Source organism: Cryptomeria japonica, chromosome 3 (genome assembly GCF_030272615.1).
Source record: "Cryptomeria japonica chromosome 3, Sugi_1.0, whole genome shotgun sequence".
Taxonomy (NCBI): domain Eukaryota; kingdom Viridiplantae; phylum Streptophyta; class Pinopsida; order Cupressales; family Cupressaceae; genus Cryptomeria; species Cryptomeria japonica.
Window position 1 is genome coordinate 700,085,469 of NC_081407.1, and position 17,678 is coordinate 700,103,146.

The following is a 17,678-nucleotide window of genomic DNA, read 5'->3' on the forward strand; positions in this document are numbered from 1 at the left end:
GGGGTCCCGATGAAAGCAAGGGCAAGAACGCAATGGAGCCAAACAGTGAAGGGGTGCTCGAATTGGAGGGATGTTTTGAAGATGAGGTATGCTCACTTAACGGGCTCTTCCACTAGCAAATGGAGGATTATGAAATGTTCCAAAGCTACAGGCTCGAAGTAGAGGAACCAGAGCAACCAACAGAGGTGTACTTGCCGGAATACAAAGAATATTGGAAGGGAGACGCCCCAAACCCTGGCGACGTAGATAATCCGAAGAGTGTTGGCAACGATTGGAACCCTGTGTGGAAGACCGCAGTCTTCAAAATCTTTATTCTTCTTCTTCTTCTTATGTATGGGAAGGAGGTCGTGGTCCCTGTAGAATTTGTGGTTCCAGGTCTTCCGATGGCCATTGAAAATAGATTGGCCACCAACGGGTACAAATTGAAACCCTACCACGTGAAGCGCGAAGGGGACTCTAGAGGCCGGACAGACACCCGAGAGCCTGGAGGGGGACCCGAGAGGATGGAGGGGGACTCGAGAGGCCAGGCAGGCGACTCGAGAGGCATAGGACCACAGCAGGCGACTCTCGAGCGAGGAAAACCGAGAAGGATGAAGGGCAATCCCAAAGACAGGGGACCCGATCGTATGACAGGCGGCCGTACGGTCAAAATATAAAAACGAAAAAACCGTATGTTCGTACGACAGCGACCGTACGGACAAAAATTTTTTAAAAAAAAAATTAAAAAAAAAGGGAATGGACCACCATGTGGTGGTAACACCGACGGCAACCACCGTGCGGTGGGCCACCGGCGGTGGTAACACCGACGGCGACCACCGTGCGGTGGGCCACCGGCGATGGTAACACCGTACGGTGGACACCAGCGGTGGTAACCACCGTCGTGCGGTGGCACCTGCAACTACAAAGCCCGCACAACCTCACACAGCGCCGAAAACGCACGCAAAGATTAAGACGCACAACCACGCAGCCGCTCCGTCGTCAGTGGTCCGCCGTACAGTGGAGGGATGTTGACGGCACGGGAAGGTGGCCGCACGATCGAAGGTGACAGTGTTGTTGTTGACCGTACAGGGAGGTTGTATGGCTGGGGTGCCATCGAGGACATTATAGTGCCAAAAAAAAAAAAAAAAACGACGACGACCAGATTTAAAATGATTTGCTGGAGTTTGAAGCCAAGACACTGGAAATTCAGAGTGGAAAAGAAGGGTTTTTGGCATCTTAAAATATCACAGAAATGCAGTGCGCCATGGACTTTCGTATGGTTCTGAGGGTTGTAAATTGGTGTTGGCGGCGGGGACGTTGCCCCAGGACCCCGCGAGGGGCGCTGCCCCTCGACCCCGCTAGGGGCGTTGCCTCCAAACCCCCAGTTTATTTTGAGCTACAGAAAACCATGAGAAGTGTTGTGGTTTTCCGTATTGTGAGAAAGAAGCCTGCAACTGAGCATTGGCGGGGAAGCCATAAGCCGTAGAGGGAGACGGATTTGGAGGTTGGGAACAAACAGAGTTTGAGAGAATGCATTGCAGGTCCGCGCAGTTGTATGACACCAGGGAGTTATTCAGTTTAGTTTTTGGCCTTTGGGGAGTGTGATGGAGGATTTGAGGTGTCTCCTAGCATTTGTGCCAACGGATTGTGGCCACCTCCAGGCATGACGGGTACGCTTTGAGGAACTCGGAGTATGTCTCGGCTAGACGTGAGGTTGCCTTGGTGGATGCACAGAGGGCTCAGGAGGAGCTGACCACCAGGTTGGAGGCAATACTCGCGTGAGACTTAGTTCAGCGTACCCAGGAGTTGGATGTCGGGAGAGCAGCACGGGTGGCTATTGAGGACAAATTGGCTAGGGAGACGGTATCATTTGAGTAGCAGTTGGTGGAAGTTGAGACTGCAAAACGTGTTTTGCAGCCAAGTTTGGGTTAGGCACAGGAGGACTGTGATGGCAAAGGAAGCAATATTGGTGAAATCCGCACTTGAGCATCGGATGGTAGCAAAAAAGGGTTTTCAGGCGAGGACGCAGCAAGTGTATAAGATCCGGGCCCGACTGGCGTCAGTAGTTCCTGCCGTTCATCTCTATTTTGTATTAAGTCATCGGAGTCAACTTCTTTTCTTGGGGGGGATGATGTTGTGGGGAATAATCATAATGTTATGTTGTTATATTATGTTTATGTTGTTGTCGGTAATAATGAGTTACAGTGGTCAGTTAGTTAGCTGACGGGTAGGTAGTTGGAGTCGCGACGGTTGTGTCGCACCCCTTCGGGTATTATATATTGTGTACCTTTTCTTCGAAGTAGGATCATGATAGTCGTGTCAAATGTAATGTTATAAGCACTTGATGTACATGGACTGTTGAATTAATATAGAGACTGGTTATTTAATGTATTTCCATTATGTTCTATGCATTTACTTTCTGCATTTAACCGTTTACCCGAGAGGGCAAACAACCACATAAATCTAAATGAATAAGCTCTAACCTTTCTTTAGCCCTACTATCGCTTTTATTGTTGTTTGTAATTAGGGCTGGCAGATTCCAATTGCCTTGGGCAACATTGGAATCCGCCTCCATCATATAGGGCCAGGCCCAATACACCTCGGCTCCCACCTAAAAAGGCTCCCACGCTACACTTAAACACATCACGCCTCCTTGATAGGGCCGACCCTATCCAATTCAATTAAAAGGAATTAATATAATTAATATAATTAATAATGTTTAAATACAAGAAGGCCGACATGTTAAAAGGAAATAAGTCTCCTATAAATGTGACATTTGCTTCTCATTATTATCACTCAACCCAAGCAGATGAAAATTATATTCAGTGAAAAGCGAACTCTATATTAAGGCATCTGGCAAACAGCGAACTACTCTAGATAGCAGCAGTAGACAGCGAACTCCATTAGTTAGCAGCAGATCCTCAATAGGAGACAGCGAACTCCATCAGACATCTGCAGATCCCTAATTAAAGGCAGCGAACTTCAGATCCTCAATAGGAGACAGCGAACTCCATCAGACATCTGCAAATCCCAAATTAAAGGCAGCAAACTTCATAAGAAGCAGGAGACCATACAGCGAACTTCATAAGAGGCTGTAGACCATATGTAATGTTCAGTTGAATTCAAAATCATAATCAGATCTGAGGATCCTTTGGCTGGGTTTTTCCTCCTAGGAGGTTTTCCCAGGGTAACTGTGTTTAGTCTTTTGCATTTCATTTCCTTTATTATGCTTAAGTCTGGAAAACAATAAGTTAATTAACCTTATTCTAACTTTCTGAGTTTTATTCAATCTGAAAGTACTAAAAAAAACATTTATAAAAAGGATTCTTTACATTCTTACCCATTGCACAACCTTTACAAGCATCATCATGAGATAAACTGAGTTTAGGCATACCTTTGACCATTTTACCGAGAGTGGGAAGAGCTTGAAAGTGAAGATGACCCAATCTTCTATGCCATAGCTCGCATGATTCAGGGGTCTCATGAATGAGAGCTTGAATTGGATTAGCTGCAAGCTTATATAAACTATCACATCTATTTCCAATAATACGAGCAGATTTGAAATTAGATTTCTTAGGCCAAGCGAGTGCTTTCCCTTCAGAAAATGTTATTTGCAAACCCTTATCTTCTAAGGCAGAAATGGAAATAAGATTTCTTTTAATACCAGGTACAAAGAGAATATCACAGAGTTGCAAGGAAATACCAGAATCTAGTTTTAAAGAGGTAGTGCCAGAACCTTTTACCGAGTATCAAGCATCATCACCGATTACTACATGAAGATTGGTGTCTTTTTCAATCAGATCTAAGAGATGCTCACGAAATCCTGAGATGTGTCTGGAGGCACCACTGTCAAGTATCCACGTATTGCTGTCTGTAGGAACATTGCTAGATAGAGCAGAGATAAGAAGGTAATCTTCACTTTGTTCGGCAACTTCATTTAAATTGGCTTCCCTTTCCTTTGTGTCATTCTGACAATCTCTGGCATAGTGACCATACTTATCACATCTGAAGCAACGAATGTGAGAGGAATCTCTTGACTTTTTCCTTGGATCATAGGAGGAGGATCTGAAATCTTTGCTTCTCTTCTCTTTCTTCCAATGACCACCTTTCCTAGATTTAGTTAAGAGAACATGATTATCTTTGAGAGAGTTCTTGAGTTTTCCTCTTACCTCAATTCAAGATTCCTCTTCGATGCAATCAGATTGAAGACGCTCAAAGTTGGGACGATCGGCTCTTCCACCAATGCTACGAATGAATGGTTCCCATTCATCAGGTAGACAATTTAATGCAATCATAACAAGATCTTTATCTGAGATTTGGCAATCAAGAGTGCTTAGCTTGTCCTATAGTTCATTGATCTTCATGAAGTAGGCTATGATTGAGTCTTCTTCTTTCATTTTCATGTGAAGAAGTTGTTGTCTTAGAGCAAGGGCCCTGCCGAGATTGTTGACTTCATACATCCCTTCCAAGTGTTTGATCATTTCTCTGGCAGATACAAACTTTGATATGACAGTGACAAGATGATTCTTGACGGACTCAATTATGATCCTTCTAGCCTTGAGGGAATCTTTCTTGAACAGTTTCAGCTCTTCAGCATCTTCTGGAGGAGATAGCCTTTCTTCTTCTACAAATTTCAGTAGATCATTCTCTTCAAGGATCAATAGAATACGAACTTTCCAAGCAGCAAAATCAATGGCTCCCTCAAGTCTATCTTCAGCCTTCAAACCTAACATTTTTTAATCTGAAAACAAACAACAGCTATATGCAACAATTGATTTGCTAAAATCTGAAGTTAGTGACACCTTAGCTCTGATACCATGTAATTTTATACCCTAGGTATCTGTTGTGACCATTTCACACATCGCCCCATTGCAAATAGGGACCCCTGCTTTTTTTTGCTTTCTAGGGTTTGTTTTTAGGTCTTTTAGGGTTTTGTCTGTTAGCCTTTGCACTTTCGAGTGTTGCCAAGGGGATCACCTGGATAGCAGGTTCTGCTTGAGTTAGGTCGAGTTGGTAAGTGATGAAGTTTGAAAGTCCTGATCCTGAAATTTGGCTAAGTCTGGAATGTCCTAATCCTGAAATTTGACTAAGTCTGGAAAACTGAAAAATCCTCCAAAAACTAGATTTTGCAATATAGCTCCTGGAGGTCCGAAACCACTCTCAAACATCCTAAAAGTATATATGGAATACTTAAATGTTATATTCCATAAAATGGTCCTGACGGAGAGTTCAAAAAATCAAATTTTGCTCCTGACCCTTCCAGAGGGTCCAGGACGAAAATCAATCTAGGACTCATTTCTTGCCTTATTTGACCAAATTTTGACTTGCAAAGCATTTTGAAGGGAAAGTTGGAAATGTTTGAAAACCTTAAAAAAATGATGGATTTTGGCCAAGATTAGGAATTTCACTCCTGACCCTTGCTGAGGGTCCAGAGCGAAAATTTTGTATGAGCCTATTTTTCACTAATTTTGGCTAACTTGTTTTGTGCAGGGTCTCCCAGAAGGAAGATTGGACGTCACTTGATGCAATTGAGGGTTTGAAAGCATGAAAAATGGTGAATTTTGGGCAACTAAGGAACGAACCAAGCTTGGATGGAGTGGAAGAAGAAGACCTTTGCCTAGCCTTGAAGGGTGGATTCAAGAAAAGTTGATGAAGGAGTAAGCACAAATTTGAAAAATCGCACAAATTTGAAAAATCACTCCTGACCCTTGTTGAGGGTCCAGGGCGAAAAAATCCTAAATGCACTTTTCTTCCAAAATTCAAGTGAAATCAAGCCCGAACTCCAGTAAAAGATGCCATTTGGAGTGCCTTGGTGATATTTTGGATTTGCAAAAATTGGATATTCAAGGCCTAATTTGGAAAATCGCTCCTGACCCTTGCTGAGGGTCCAGGGCGAAATTATTGTCAATCTTCATTGTGGCCTTAATCAAACTTTGATATTCCTCAAATCCCCCAAAATTGCTAACTTCGAAGCATTTGAAAAGATTAAATTCGCATTAAATTAAAGGCATTGGCAATTTAATAAATTAATTTTTGACCTTGAAATAATCAAAAGGGACATCTTGGAGGCATCTAAAATTAATTTTTTGAATTAAAATTTGTTAGTGAGCTCAAAGGCATTATTTTGCCTTTATAGGCAAGTTGGCCACCTTTTTAAAGAGTTTTTATTTATTTTTTTATCCCTTTTGCCAAGTCGGCCTTGGAGGAAAGAAGGTGAGCGCTCTATGTAATAGGGGGGCATTGTTTCAAGTTCAAATCATTCATTCATCTCTTCTAAAGTGCGAAATTGAGGAGCAATTTGAGGAGCGAAATCCAGAAGATTGAAGGCGAAATTTTGCTAAGTGTGGAGACTAAGGAGGGTGAAATTCATTTTGAAGACTAATGGAGGCGTAATTCATCTAAGGGAAGACTACAATCTAAACCTTGTCTAGCAAAATCCAGTCTTCTTTCATCATTTTCGAAGGTCTTAGAGTTAAGTACTCAAGAGAAGGTATGGAAATCATTTTGATATTCTTCGTCAAGGCTTGTTTTAATTTCATAGCAATTTTTGAAAAGAAGTCTAAGACTTGAGAGTTTGATTTTGTTGATTAATTAATTAGGAAATGAAGAATTCTAGATTTATCTTGAAATTTCCTAATCAATATCTTGAATTTTCCCTTTGGAGAGTCTTGATTTCTACACTTTAAGATATAGAGACTAATTTTTAAAATTGTGTGTAGGTATCAAGTGGCGACCCCTAAAGCCGGAGGATCAACTACTTGGCGGACCCTCATCAAAGAAGATCACGTCAAGAAAAGGACGACTTCCTCTAGTCTAGCATCGACAAGGACGGCCTTCTTCGGTCAAACATCATCAAGAATAACCTCTTCCAATCTAGCAGTCCAAAGCGAGGTACATCATCATCCTGCACATCAAAGACAAAAGAAGTTAGAGCAAGGGTTCGTTGAAGAAGCAGACAGTTTCAGATGAATTAATTAAAGCTAGCTTCTCGGCATCACCGAATTGGATATCTACCATTGCAAGTATCAGACAAGGTGTCATCCCAGTTATCACTTCTCCAGTCGGATTGGTCCACCTCAACATGTCCAGATTCAATGTACCTTACTCATTAAGGGTGGCACAAACTTCGATGTACCTACCCCAGCTATCCATTGGTCGAATTTTCCAGAGAAAACATGTGTCCAATTAATACAATTATTTCATTGGTCAGAATTGAGTTTGTTGTAACAAACCCTAATTAGGGTTTTCATTGTAGAATCTTGGCCATTGATCTCAGATTGATCTTAGCCATTGAATTGTATTAAGGGCACTATATAAGCCCCGACTCTTCATTTGTAAAGGATAATAGAAAGTAGGGAGTGAATAGTTAGAATAGTGGATAGTCAGTTGAAAGAATAGCAATTAGAGTAGAATAGAGAGACAAGGCAAAGATTGTTACCAAGATGTTGTTGTAAAAGACTTGTAAATTTCATTGAAGAAATGGTGAAATTTATGGGTCGATTCAACAATTTGCATGGTCTCTATACTTCTCATATTTGATTTCATGTTATTAGATGAGTGGAAGAAATGTGTTTGATTGATGATGAAATTCGTATATCCACACTACTAGCAGTTTGTTGATTGCAGACTTGCCTTGTGTAGTCAACTGGAATCATTCAGCTCGAGCTTAACTTCAATTGTTGCTTCTTCATTGACATGCATCAGCCTGATGGTGTCTATGCCTGTAGTAATGATTTGAACATCATAAAGTTTTCCTCCGAAGATCGCACTAACCTTGTGGAGATGGTCCTAGGATGTCAAAACAAGACTTAGTTAGAATTTCATCAAAGATCAATTATTGCTCCTACATTCCTTAGTATCAGAATTAGATCCTTTCCTTGCCGTCATCCTTTTTTTTCTTTTTTCAAAATCTAAGCCAGTAAAATCTTGTGTTCCAGCAATATTCAAAGCAAATCAGACGTTTAGGTCGACAAGTGTAAGTCCCCTTGTGATTCTAGCAAATCACATCATACCACAGAGAGCTTATCCACACGTAGAGATCCTACAGCAAAGAACCTTGAAGTCATCCCGATTGATCTTTTTCGCGACATCTTCAGCATTCAGAGACTTTATTCAAGAGAGGATAAGGTACCTTTAGGTATTTTATTCTATGTTTGCATGTGCATAAAAAACACATCAACAGTATGTTAATCAAATTTATATAATTGATTATGCCCTAGATTGTAATCAGATTTGCAGTATTTTAATAAGCCAACATTCAATAAAATCAGAAATAAAAACAGTAGACAAACAAGCATACCCTGGGAAAACCTCCAAGGAGGAAAAACCCAGCATGAGAAAGACCCAGAGGTCGGATCATAGATGACACACTCGCCGAAAACTTGGCAAGTGACAAAAACTCGCCGAGCTTTTGGGCCTGGCGAGTAGTAACGACTTCTACTCGCCAGGAAAACTCGCCGAGTTTTTGGCGAGTTTTTGCCAAAAACTCGCCGAGTTTTTGGCGAGTTTTTGCCAAAAACTCGCCCGCGTTTCCTTATCAGCCGAAAACGGCTTAAAAATGCTTTTATTTTTTGTTTTCCAATATTGTTTTGGGCTGAGAAGGGGGAAACTCATTTGGAAGGCTTGGAAGGTGATTTGGGGTGGTTATTGAGTGATTCCAAGTGGATTTGAAGGGAAAATCAGATTCCAGGTAAGTTTTTTAATTTTTTTTCTATGTTTTTTTAAAACAATTTGTTTATTTTTTGTTGCATTTAGATTGATTACAAATGATTCCTAGGTAGTCTAAATCATTTCCAAGTTATTTACACAAGATTTAACACAAGTTTTGTTGAATTTTCACAATTTTTTTGAAGAATCTAATCTTCAAAAAAAAATTCAAACCCTACTTTTTTTTAAAAAAAACTTTGAATGATGTCTAAATTTATTTAAACTAATGTAGATAGTTTGCTTAGTGCTAAATTGTTTAACTAAAATGTTAATTTTTTTTTCACTTTGTATGTGTAGGTTAAGTAAGCATTAATCATGGCAAGGGAGCAATGGCCATTAGATCCATGCCCATCTGGATTTATAGGCACCCGTCCTAGAGGTGCTAGAGATGGGGCATGGAGGTATGCCTATGAGGGACCCGATCCTGGGTCAATTATATGCATAAAGTGTGAGAGAATACTTCATGGAGGCATCAACCGCCTCAAATACCACCTTGCAGGAATAGATAGGCATGATGCTAGAGCATGCCTTGGGACCAGTAAAGTAATAAAAAGACAAATGAATGCCCTACTTGCAGCTGGGGAAGAGAAGAAATTGCAAAGGGAGAGGGCAAAGCTAGCCATGAGATCAGCCATTGCTGAATCTCAAGGTGTTTCTATTGACCTTGAAGAGGAAGAAGAAGCACTTGAGGGCATAGTGGGCTCTCGGCGTGGCCCATGTATCCGCAAACCCACCATCAACTCACCCATTGCTTCTGCTTCCTCTAGTAGAGTACCTAGCCCTGTTCCACTTCCATCACAACAATCAGGGTTGATAGGTGATTATTTTGTGCCCAGAAACACACCTGGAATTTTTGGTACTTCAACAACATTGCATTCAATGTGGTGGAGAATGCTTATTGGCTGAATTTGGTGACTGCTATGATAGTTTCAGGAAAGGGGTACAAGGCCCCTTCTCGCAGGGATTTGAGTGGGAGGTTAGTAAATTACTACATAGTCCACTTGATTTCATTTTTAATTATTTTTTAGATTTCTTGTTTATTAAATCAAAATTGTGTACTAATACCTAATTTCACTTTGCACTTATAGGTTGCTCACAAATGCAGTTGCTAGGGCAAGAGAAATGGTGGAGGATCAAAAAATTGATTGGGCAAATTATGGCTGCACCATTCTTTCTGATGGGTGGACAGATGGCAAGAACCGCACCATCATCAATTTTTTGGTCGCTTGCAAGGACAATGTAGTGTTCTTGAAATCTGTTGATGCCTCCAACAAGGTGAAAAATGCAAAAACATTGGCTGGAATGTTGGCGCATGTCATCATGGAGGTGGGGGTAGAGAATGTGGTGCAAATCATCACAGATAATGCAGCAGCATATGTGTCAGCAGGTAGAATCCTTTTGAATTATCACCTTTAGGCATTAGCAATATTCTCATTTGTTGTGGGCTTTGTTTTACTTGGTTGCATATTTCTTAAGAATAAATTCTTCTTTTGCAGGAAGAATCCTCCAAGAGAGGCACCCCACTCTTTTTTGGACACCTTGTGCAGCACATGTCCTTGACCTTCTTTTGGAGGACATAGGAAAACTTGAGTGGGTGACTCCAGTTGTGGAAGATGCAAGGAGGATCACCAAATATATCTACAATCACCCTTGGGTCCTAAATTTGATGAGACAACACACGCAAGGGAAAGATTTGGTGAGAGCTGGTGTCACAAGGTTTGCAACGATTTTCTTGACGTTGCAAAGCATTCTTGCTGCATCGACTTCTTTGAAACAAATGTTTGTGAGTGGAGAATGGCTTAACTCACCTTATTCAAAGAAGCCTGAAGGAGAGGCTGTCGCATGCATAGTCTTCAACAACCAATTTGCACAAAGGGCTGCAGAGATTGTGAAGGTTGTTACTTCAAAACTTTAATTTTTAAATTTTAGTTATTCTTGATTCAAGTCTCTCATTACTAATTTGTAACTTCATTATTTAAATTTTGATCTTTTTGTAATTTGTATTTTTCAATTGTAGGTGTCAGTGCCCTTGGTTCGAGTTCTTTGCTTGGTGGATAGGGATAAAACCCCAATGGGATATCTTTATGAGGCCATGGATAGGGCCAAGGAGTCTATCAAAAATTACTACAAGGGGGATAGGCTCAAATTTGATCCCATTTGGGAAATTGTTGATAGGAGGTGGAACAATCAACTCCACCAACCCATTCATGCAGCAGGGTACTTCCTCAACCCTCGTTTTAGGTTCGAGGGTTCTTACTCAGATTTGAATGGAGAAGTCATGGAGGGCCTCAGTACATGCATTGAGAGGATGGTACCTGATGTTGAGGAGAGAGACCTCATTGTGAGTGAGCTCCAAAATTATGAGGGAGGAAGGGGTAAGCTATTCTCTTCGGAGCTGGCTAGGAAGGAAGAACCACTCAAACCCCAGGTATAACATTTGCCATTTGGATTTTGGGATCTAAAGACTAAAATGATTGATAAATTATGTTTTCTCTTTTCTCTTTGCTTTCTAACTTTTCCATTTTATTTATTTTGCAGATGCTTGGTGGCAAAATTGGGGTGGAAACACCCCACATCTCAAAAAAATTGCCCTCAAAGTCTTATGTCAGCCTTGCAGTTCATCCAATTGTGAGCGCAATTGGAGCTTGTTTGAAGCAATCCACACGAAGAAGAGGAGCAAGTTAGCGCAGAAACGGCTCAATGACCTTGTCTACGTGCAATATAATCTTCGATTGAGCGTAAAGAAGGTAGAGGAACTAGAAGGTGGTCCAATTGACTTGGATGATATAGATCCTTACAGTGATTGGACATCACAGGAGCAGCCTCCATTGTTTTCCGACACTGCCATCACTGATTTGGAGAGGCAGGCTATGGAGGAGGGGGGTGGATTTGGTTTCAGGCTGGATGACAATGAGGAGGATGAGGATGAGGATGAGGATGAGGATGAGGATGAGGATCCATTGCCAGTGCTAGAGACAGGTGGAGACATAGCTTCATCCAGGATGCAGGATGAGTCTCAATCAGCCATACCGAGCGAGGAAGCATAGTCACGCCTAGTCCCACAGCAGACTTATACGACTAGACAGTCTAGACCCTCTAGTTCTACCTCTCCCCATGTTTTTGCTAGAGCTGGGAAGAGGAAGTTGTAATTGTAATTTGTAATGATGTATTTACTTTTGTTTTTACAAAAACTATTTAGTAATTTATTATTTTGCTTCAGGCTTCCAGCCATCAGCATTCCTCATGAGGATGCGATTTTGTAGACACTTTGCATTTAAATATATCTAGAATTAGCTTGTTTCTTTTGTGTTATCATTTATTGACTTATTGGATGCATCTTCTCATTAAAAATTGCAAAAAAATGCGTTTTTTACTAGGTTTAAGCGTGTTTTTAAGTTGCCAAGTTTTTCCCGAGTTTTCGCCTAGTTTTTTTCCCAAGGGCTTAGCGAGTCGAGCCGAGTCGCGAGTAGTTCAACTATGGGTCAGATTATATATTCTCCTCTAAATCATAAGTACAATACTTAGCTTGAATCTGATCTTCACATATCAGATCTGTCCCTTTGCATGCTTCAAAACTGCATCAAAATACACTATGTCCTCTTGGACAATTTCGCACAAGTCTGGATAAGTTCGCACCCTTCCTTGAAAATTCGCACCTTAGCAGCAGAGCTAAATTCGCTTTTGCTTGAGATTGAATTGATGATTTTGACTTGAGAAATGTCCTTTATTTATATGCGCTTTTAACCTTTATTTCAAGTCGGCCTCCTTTAGGTTTTGGCGCCAAATTTATTATGGCGTGAGTGTTTTAGGATAGCGTGAGAGATAGGGCTGGGCCTAGACTTGGGGTCACGTTACCCTTTAGGGCCCAGACCTAAAAGGGTTCAGATGTTGCCTTAAGGCAATCCGAACCCTATAAAGCCCTAGTTATAAACAACAAAAACTAGGTCTGATATACACTGATAAGGCAACTTTCAATTTTTGAACCAATGGTCAAGGGTTTTGTGGGGACCTTATATCAGATATGTGTAAAAATACTTAGTACATGAGCTGTGATCTGCATTTTCTACACACATTTTTACTTCTTTGGGCATCATCTGCATTGAAGCTTTACAGTTCATTTTAAGAAAAGATCTGACTCGAAGACTGCCTCATGCTCAAACTACAAACTTTACAAAAAGTTCTCATTGCTGCCACGGTAAGACACGGTGTACAGGTAGTGAGGAATTAAATAGGTCTTGAAATGAATTGAAACCAGATTTCCAGCATTTGCCAAATGAGAATGAAAATCCATAACATGTTACAGATATTAATAAGTTTGGGAAGAAGATAGGTCTATTAGACACAGGCACTTACTTGACTTTTCCACTCTGCCATTCTTACTCACTTTTCTACTTCTTTGGACATTGTTTGTGTTGGGCACATAGCAAATGTCATTTTAAGAAGGGACCTTGACCAGAATGCTGTACCCAGAACCACATATTGGCAAAAAGGAAAAAACGCATTCACTAACAAGAAGCTATGGTCTCGGTGTCTTTCACCCTTGCTAAAAATTAGTGCAAGACTATAAAAACCCAGGTCTGGTAAGTACCAATAGACTACTTCCAAATTTTTACACCAATGTGGTCATGGTCTTTCCTAGGCTCCCCAGTCAGGGAAGTCTGCAACCACTTAATATGAGCGATTGCAATCTATGTTTCTCATGCACAGTTTTACTTTTTGGAAATCATCTACATTAGATATCAATATAGTCCAATAGAAGGGATTTGACCCAAAACTGGAAACTGGAAAAAGCTCTAAAAGCACTCACCAGCCAGTTATGTGTCATGCCCCCACCATGAAAGAAGATTAAAAAGTGTCAATGCTCAGAAAATCATCTTATTTATAAGACTTCATGATTTTCTGTGATCTTGGATGAAAGGAATTAATGTATCAGTTGGTAATCATCTTCATAAAGCAGAGATGGGAAAGCAATGATTATATTACATTGAAGGATACCATTCTAAATCTGCATCGATGCATAAATTCAAATATATAAAGCGATCCATATGCAGTGAATAGATCAAGGATATGTAAAGATTAATGCTTACATTAATGCGTGTTATTAATGATTGATGAGGTGTGATAACAGCAGCAGTTTGTTAGTTAAAAGGCAAACTACAATTTATTAAGAGTCGCCAGTTTTACAAGGGTGGTGTCCGTCAGAAAAGACATAACCCTCTACCACAAATTGAGGGATATACATACAGCATATTGACCACTCAAAAGGGGCATCAAATAGGAGAAAAGATCAGTCTGGTTATAAGAAAATCTGCATTTCAGAATACAGCAATTTGGTGTTCTAACTAGTATTTGTTATGCAATGTGGATAAATGTTATCATACATCTATACTCTTTAATATATCTTTGACCAAGATATTAATAAGCTTTGCCAATCTATTATATTTCTTTAATTAATAAATTTATCTATTCCTTGTCCCCACAAGCAATCATATGTTGAATGGAAGGAAATATGTTAGGGAGAGGCAGTAGACCGGTTCCCTCAAACTAAGTGGATGTTCCTGACATTTGTGGGCCAAGGGGCGAATTGTGTTAGTTGTATGCTCTGTGCTCTTAGGCTTAATTGGGCCGAACAGTCTCTGGGCACCCAAATTCCTCTCCAAATTCTACTATGGTTGGCTGTAGGGAATAAGGTAGGGTGTAGGTTCTAGTAGCAAACTTATTTATCATTTCATATGTTAATTGTTCATTTAACTCTCGAGCTCAATAACTTTTAAATGAGTTAACTTTAGAATGCTATTGGTAAAATGAATTATATTGTTGGAATTGTCAATTTTGGGCAAAAATAGGTCTCTCCCAATTTGGGGAAATTACATTATGGTTTCAGGTTTTCAGTACATGCTGTCCTTGTTACAGCCTAGCACAAACCCTTATAACTCAAATCTTACACCAGTAAGCCCACTTTCCAGTATTTTTGCATTTGTAGTAATGTCATTTGTTGGGCCATTTATGTCCCACCTTTGACAAGGATAACCAGCTATGTTTTCCAGTGTTCCACACAATTTGCCCTTGTTTGCCCCTATGGTTATGGTCTTTGTTGGGTTCTTCAAGCTCCTTTTTGGGCATATGAAGTTGTGATTCATTGCAATCTTTGTTGTTTATTTACAACTTTTCTGCTGTTTATCACATAATGCTTATACTTTATTACAGATATGGTCCACAGAAACCCTCCTTGGACCTGATTCTCATGAATGTTCATGTGCCTGTCTGGCATCTGCACAAATTAAGATGCATACACTAAGAGCACCCTCAGCCAACCTTTAAAACTGTTTCATTTATAAAGAAACCCATCTCCCAAAATAACATTAATGGTGTCCAAACATTAACTCCCTCAAATAGTACTGAAAATAGACACACTTCCCAGCAATTCTATACTTCAGTTTTTGCATTAAAATACAAGAAAATCTCTAAATCCTAAAAAATCGTTTTCAGAAGGCTGGTAATATTTCATTAGGATTCCACTCCAGAAGTTCTCTAAGAGAGATCAGAAACTCCCAAATACCTTTCAACACATTTAGAAAGATTTTGAGCAGTTCCGAATCATTGTTGAGTTGTTCTAAATGTTTTAGGCACTGGAATTCAGTTTCATAGATTTCTTGCATCAGATCTCAACTTTCTAAAAGGTTTTGGAAGTTTCCAATACTGTTTCCAGAAGCATCCAAAAGCTTTCTGAAACCATACCCAGAGCTTTCAAAAGTTTTCCCCAGTAATCACAAAGTTTCTTTCCAATACCCTGTTTCTGCCCATTTTCTTATGACATCTACCAAAAGTTTCTAATGTTTCGTAACCAAATGAATACTGCTTCCAGTAATAACGGTTCTTAAATTGCGTTTCCAGTTACTTCTTCCCACCTGTTTGTGCAACATAAAGGATAGCTAAAACCATCTCTAGAACAAGAAATAAAATTTCTTTATTTTAATCGGTAATTTCTCCCTTTTGTACCAAGGTCAAGAGCTTATCTTTTACATTCAGGTGGGCTGCGTGAAGGGTTTGATGCAATATGTTATGCAATAATAAATATTAGAATGTCATTTACAAATCGAAGAAGTACCTTTGCCATGAAATCCCCACTGATATTCCATTGGGTACTAATGACATTATTTCAGTAAACCAGGGAATCTAAGAAAATAGAGACCAGAGCCCACAGAAGTTCACTCTTAAATTTTTTAACACAGATAGCATAAATAACAGAGAGCTCCAACTTACAGATTGACTGAAAATACCCAAGAGCTTCTTCAAAAGCAACTTGCAGGTTCTCATTACCCTCTGATAATTCTGTGAAATCCACCGCACTTTCTCCACCTCAGACCTCACTTGCATCAGCTCCCCATAGGCTGAAAGAAGTTCGTTGAAAGAAGACATGATTTGTAAGTAATCAGAAGGACGAGATAGAGACTCCTTCCATGCATAATGAGCAATGTAATCCCACCCCATCGACCCTGCTATTCTCCACCATTTTACACTGTTCTCAAATCCCGCTGCAATACTTCTAGCTCTCTGTGCCCCTAACCACATAAACAGTAAATAAATTTATTAGAAAGGCTTCCAGCTATCTTGATTTTTATGGCTCTTGAAGTGATGTCCACAACCACGATAGGGTCTAAGAAGTAGACCCAATTTCTCCTTGATACAATTTGCAACAGAAGACTCTGAAATAAATCTCTTTACAAAAATAGATAGATGAATTAAAAATAAAGCAGAATGCAAAAACGAAAATAAAGTTGGGCTTATTGACCTGTGTAGTCTCCTCGTGAGGTCCTGAGAGAGGCCACTCTGGTCATGAGAGAGTGAAGTAGAGAGGAAACTGTTCGCAAGCTTTTGAATGCTGTAGAGGCTGCTGAGAAGTATGTATATGTGCTTGCCGTTGCTGTTGGAGATGCCATGAGCAGCAAAATCAGGAATATTGCAAGCCTCGTCTGCATTGCAGATTTGTAATGTTGGTTCATAACAAAATTCCACAACGTGGGTGTGAAACAAATTAGCAGTCGGCGGTCCCGACTGGCCGGTTTGTAAATTACTTGCACCGTAAGGAACTTTCGCAAGAATTGCTTTATAGCAGGAGGTGTAATTGGCAAGTAAAGTTCCTCGACTGTTAAACGCAGGCTAAACAAGTAAAATGCAATAACTCATCATATCGTCTAAATGTATAAATGAAATTGTGATAATTTTAGGTAAATTTGGTAGATAATAATGAAAAATAATCTAGAATTATATTCATATTTATTTAAAAGTTTGGTGATAAAAATAAATTATAAAAATACATATTTTTATGGGAGAAAAATATGTAAAACAAGTATTTATAATCTCTAATATAAAAGAATAACAAACATATTATAATGTAATTTAAATATATCTTAAGAAAACATTTTTCACTCGCATGCTCAATGTATTATCGTAAGATTTAAAATTATATAGGCACACGTTTCAATCCATACTTCCAAGTTTCAGATATAGAACTTACAACATATGCACAATCCAACCTTAAGTCAAAGATTACACAAAGTCAACTTCAACAAATACTCATGTGCTTGCTTTTATAAACACAAGCTTGCACAAAACCCCTAAGTGATATTGCACAAATTATGTGTCTCAAAGCCATGAGCTCAATAAACCATGACCCCAGATTAAATATTTAGTATTGAATTTTAACAATATTCGATACTATCCCACATAACCCTTTACTAAATATTTATCTCAATGTCACATACATAGTCTCCATGTATGTCCAACCCATGTGGTATCCACATCTCCAAGATACTTCACATTAAATATTATTTTTATATATTAACATGACTACTATGCAAGGTGTACAACACATATTTTTTAATGTTCTCCTCATTATTGTTCTATTACTAGAAAAACCATGAAGTGAAATGACATTAAATGACCACAAACATAGTGATCACAATAGCTCCATGCAAACCTCAATTCCAATG

At 39.6% G+C, this 17,678-nt stretch overlaps 1 protein-coding gene across 1 annotated transcript in view; it reads right to left on the reverse strand.

Annotated features, from left to right (window-relative positions):
- LOC131066995 (uncharacterized) overlaps nt 1-16,848 on the reverse strand; it is a 44,778-nt gene extending 27,930 nt beyond the window's left edge. The window contains exons 1-2 of the mRNA XM_058001905.2: nt 16,478-16,848; nt 15,949-16,247 (exon numbers count right to left, since the gene is read on the reverse strand). Of these exons, the coding sequence (XP_057857888.1) occupies nt 15,949-16,247; nt 16,478-16,688 (510 nt within the window). The 5' untranslated portion in view covers nt 16,689-16,848. The remainder of the gene's footprint in view (nt 1-15,948; nt 16,248-16,477) is intronic.
- Between the last annotated feature and the right edge of the window lie 830 nt (nt 16,849-17,678).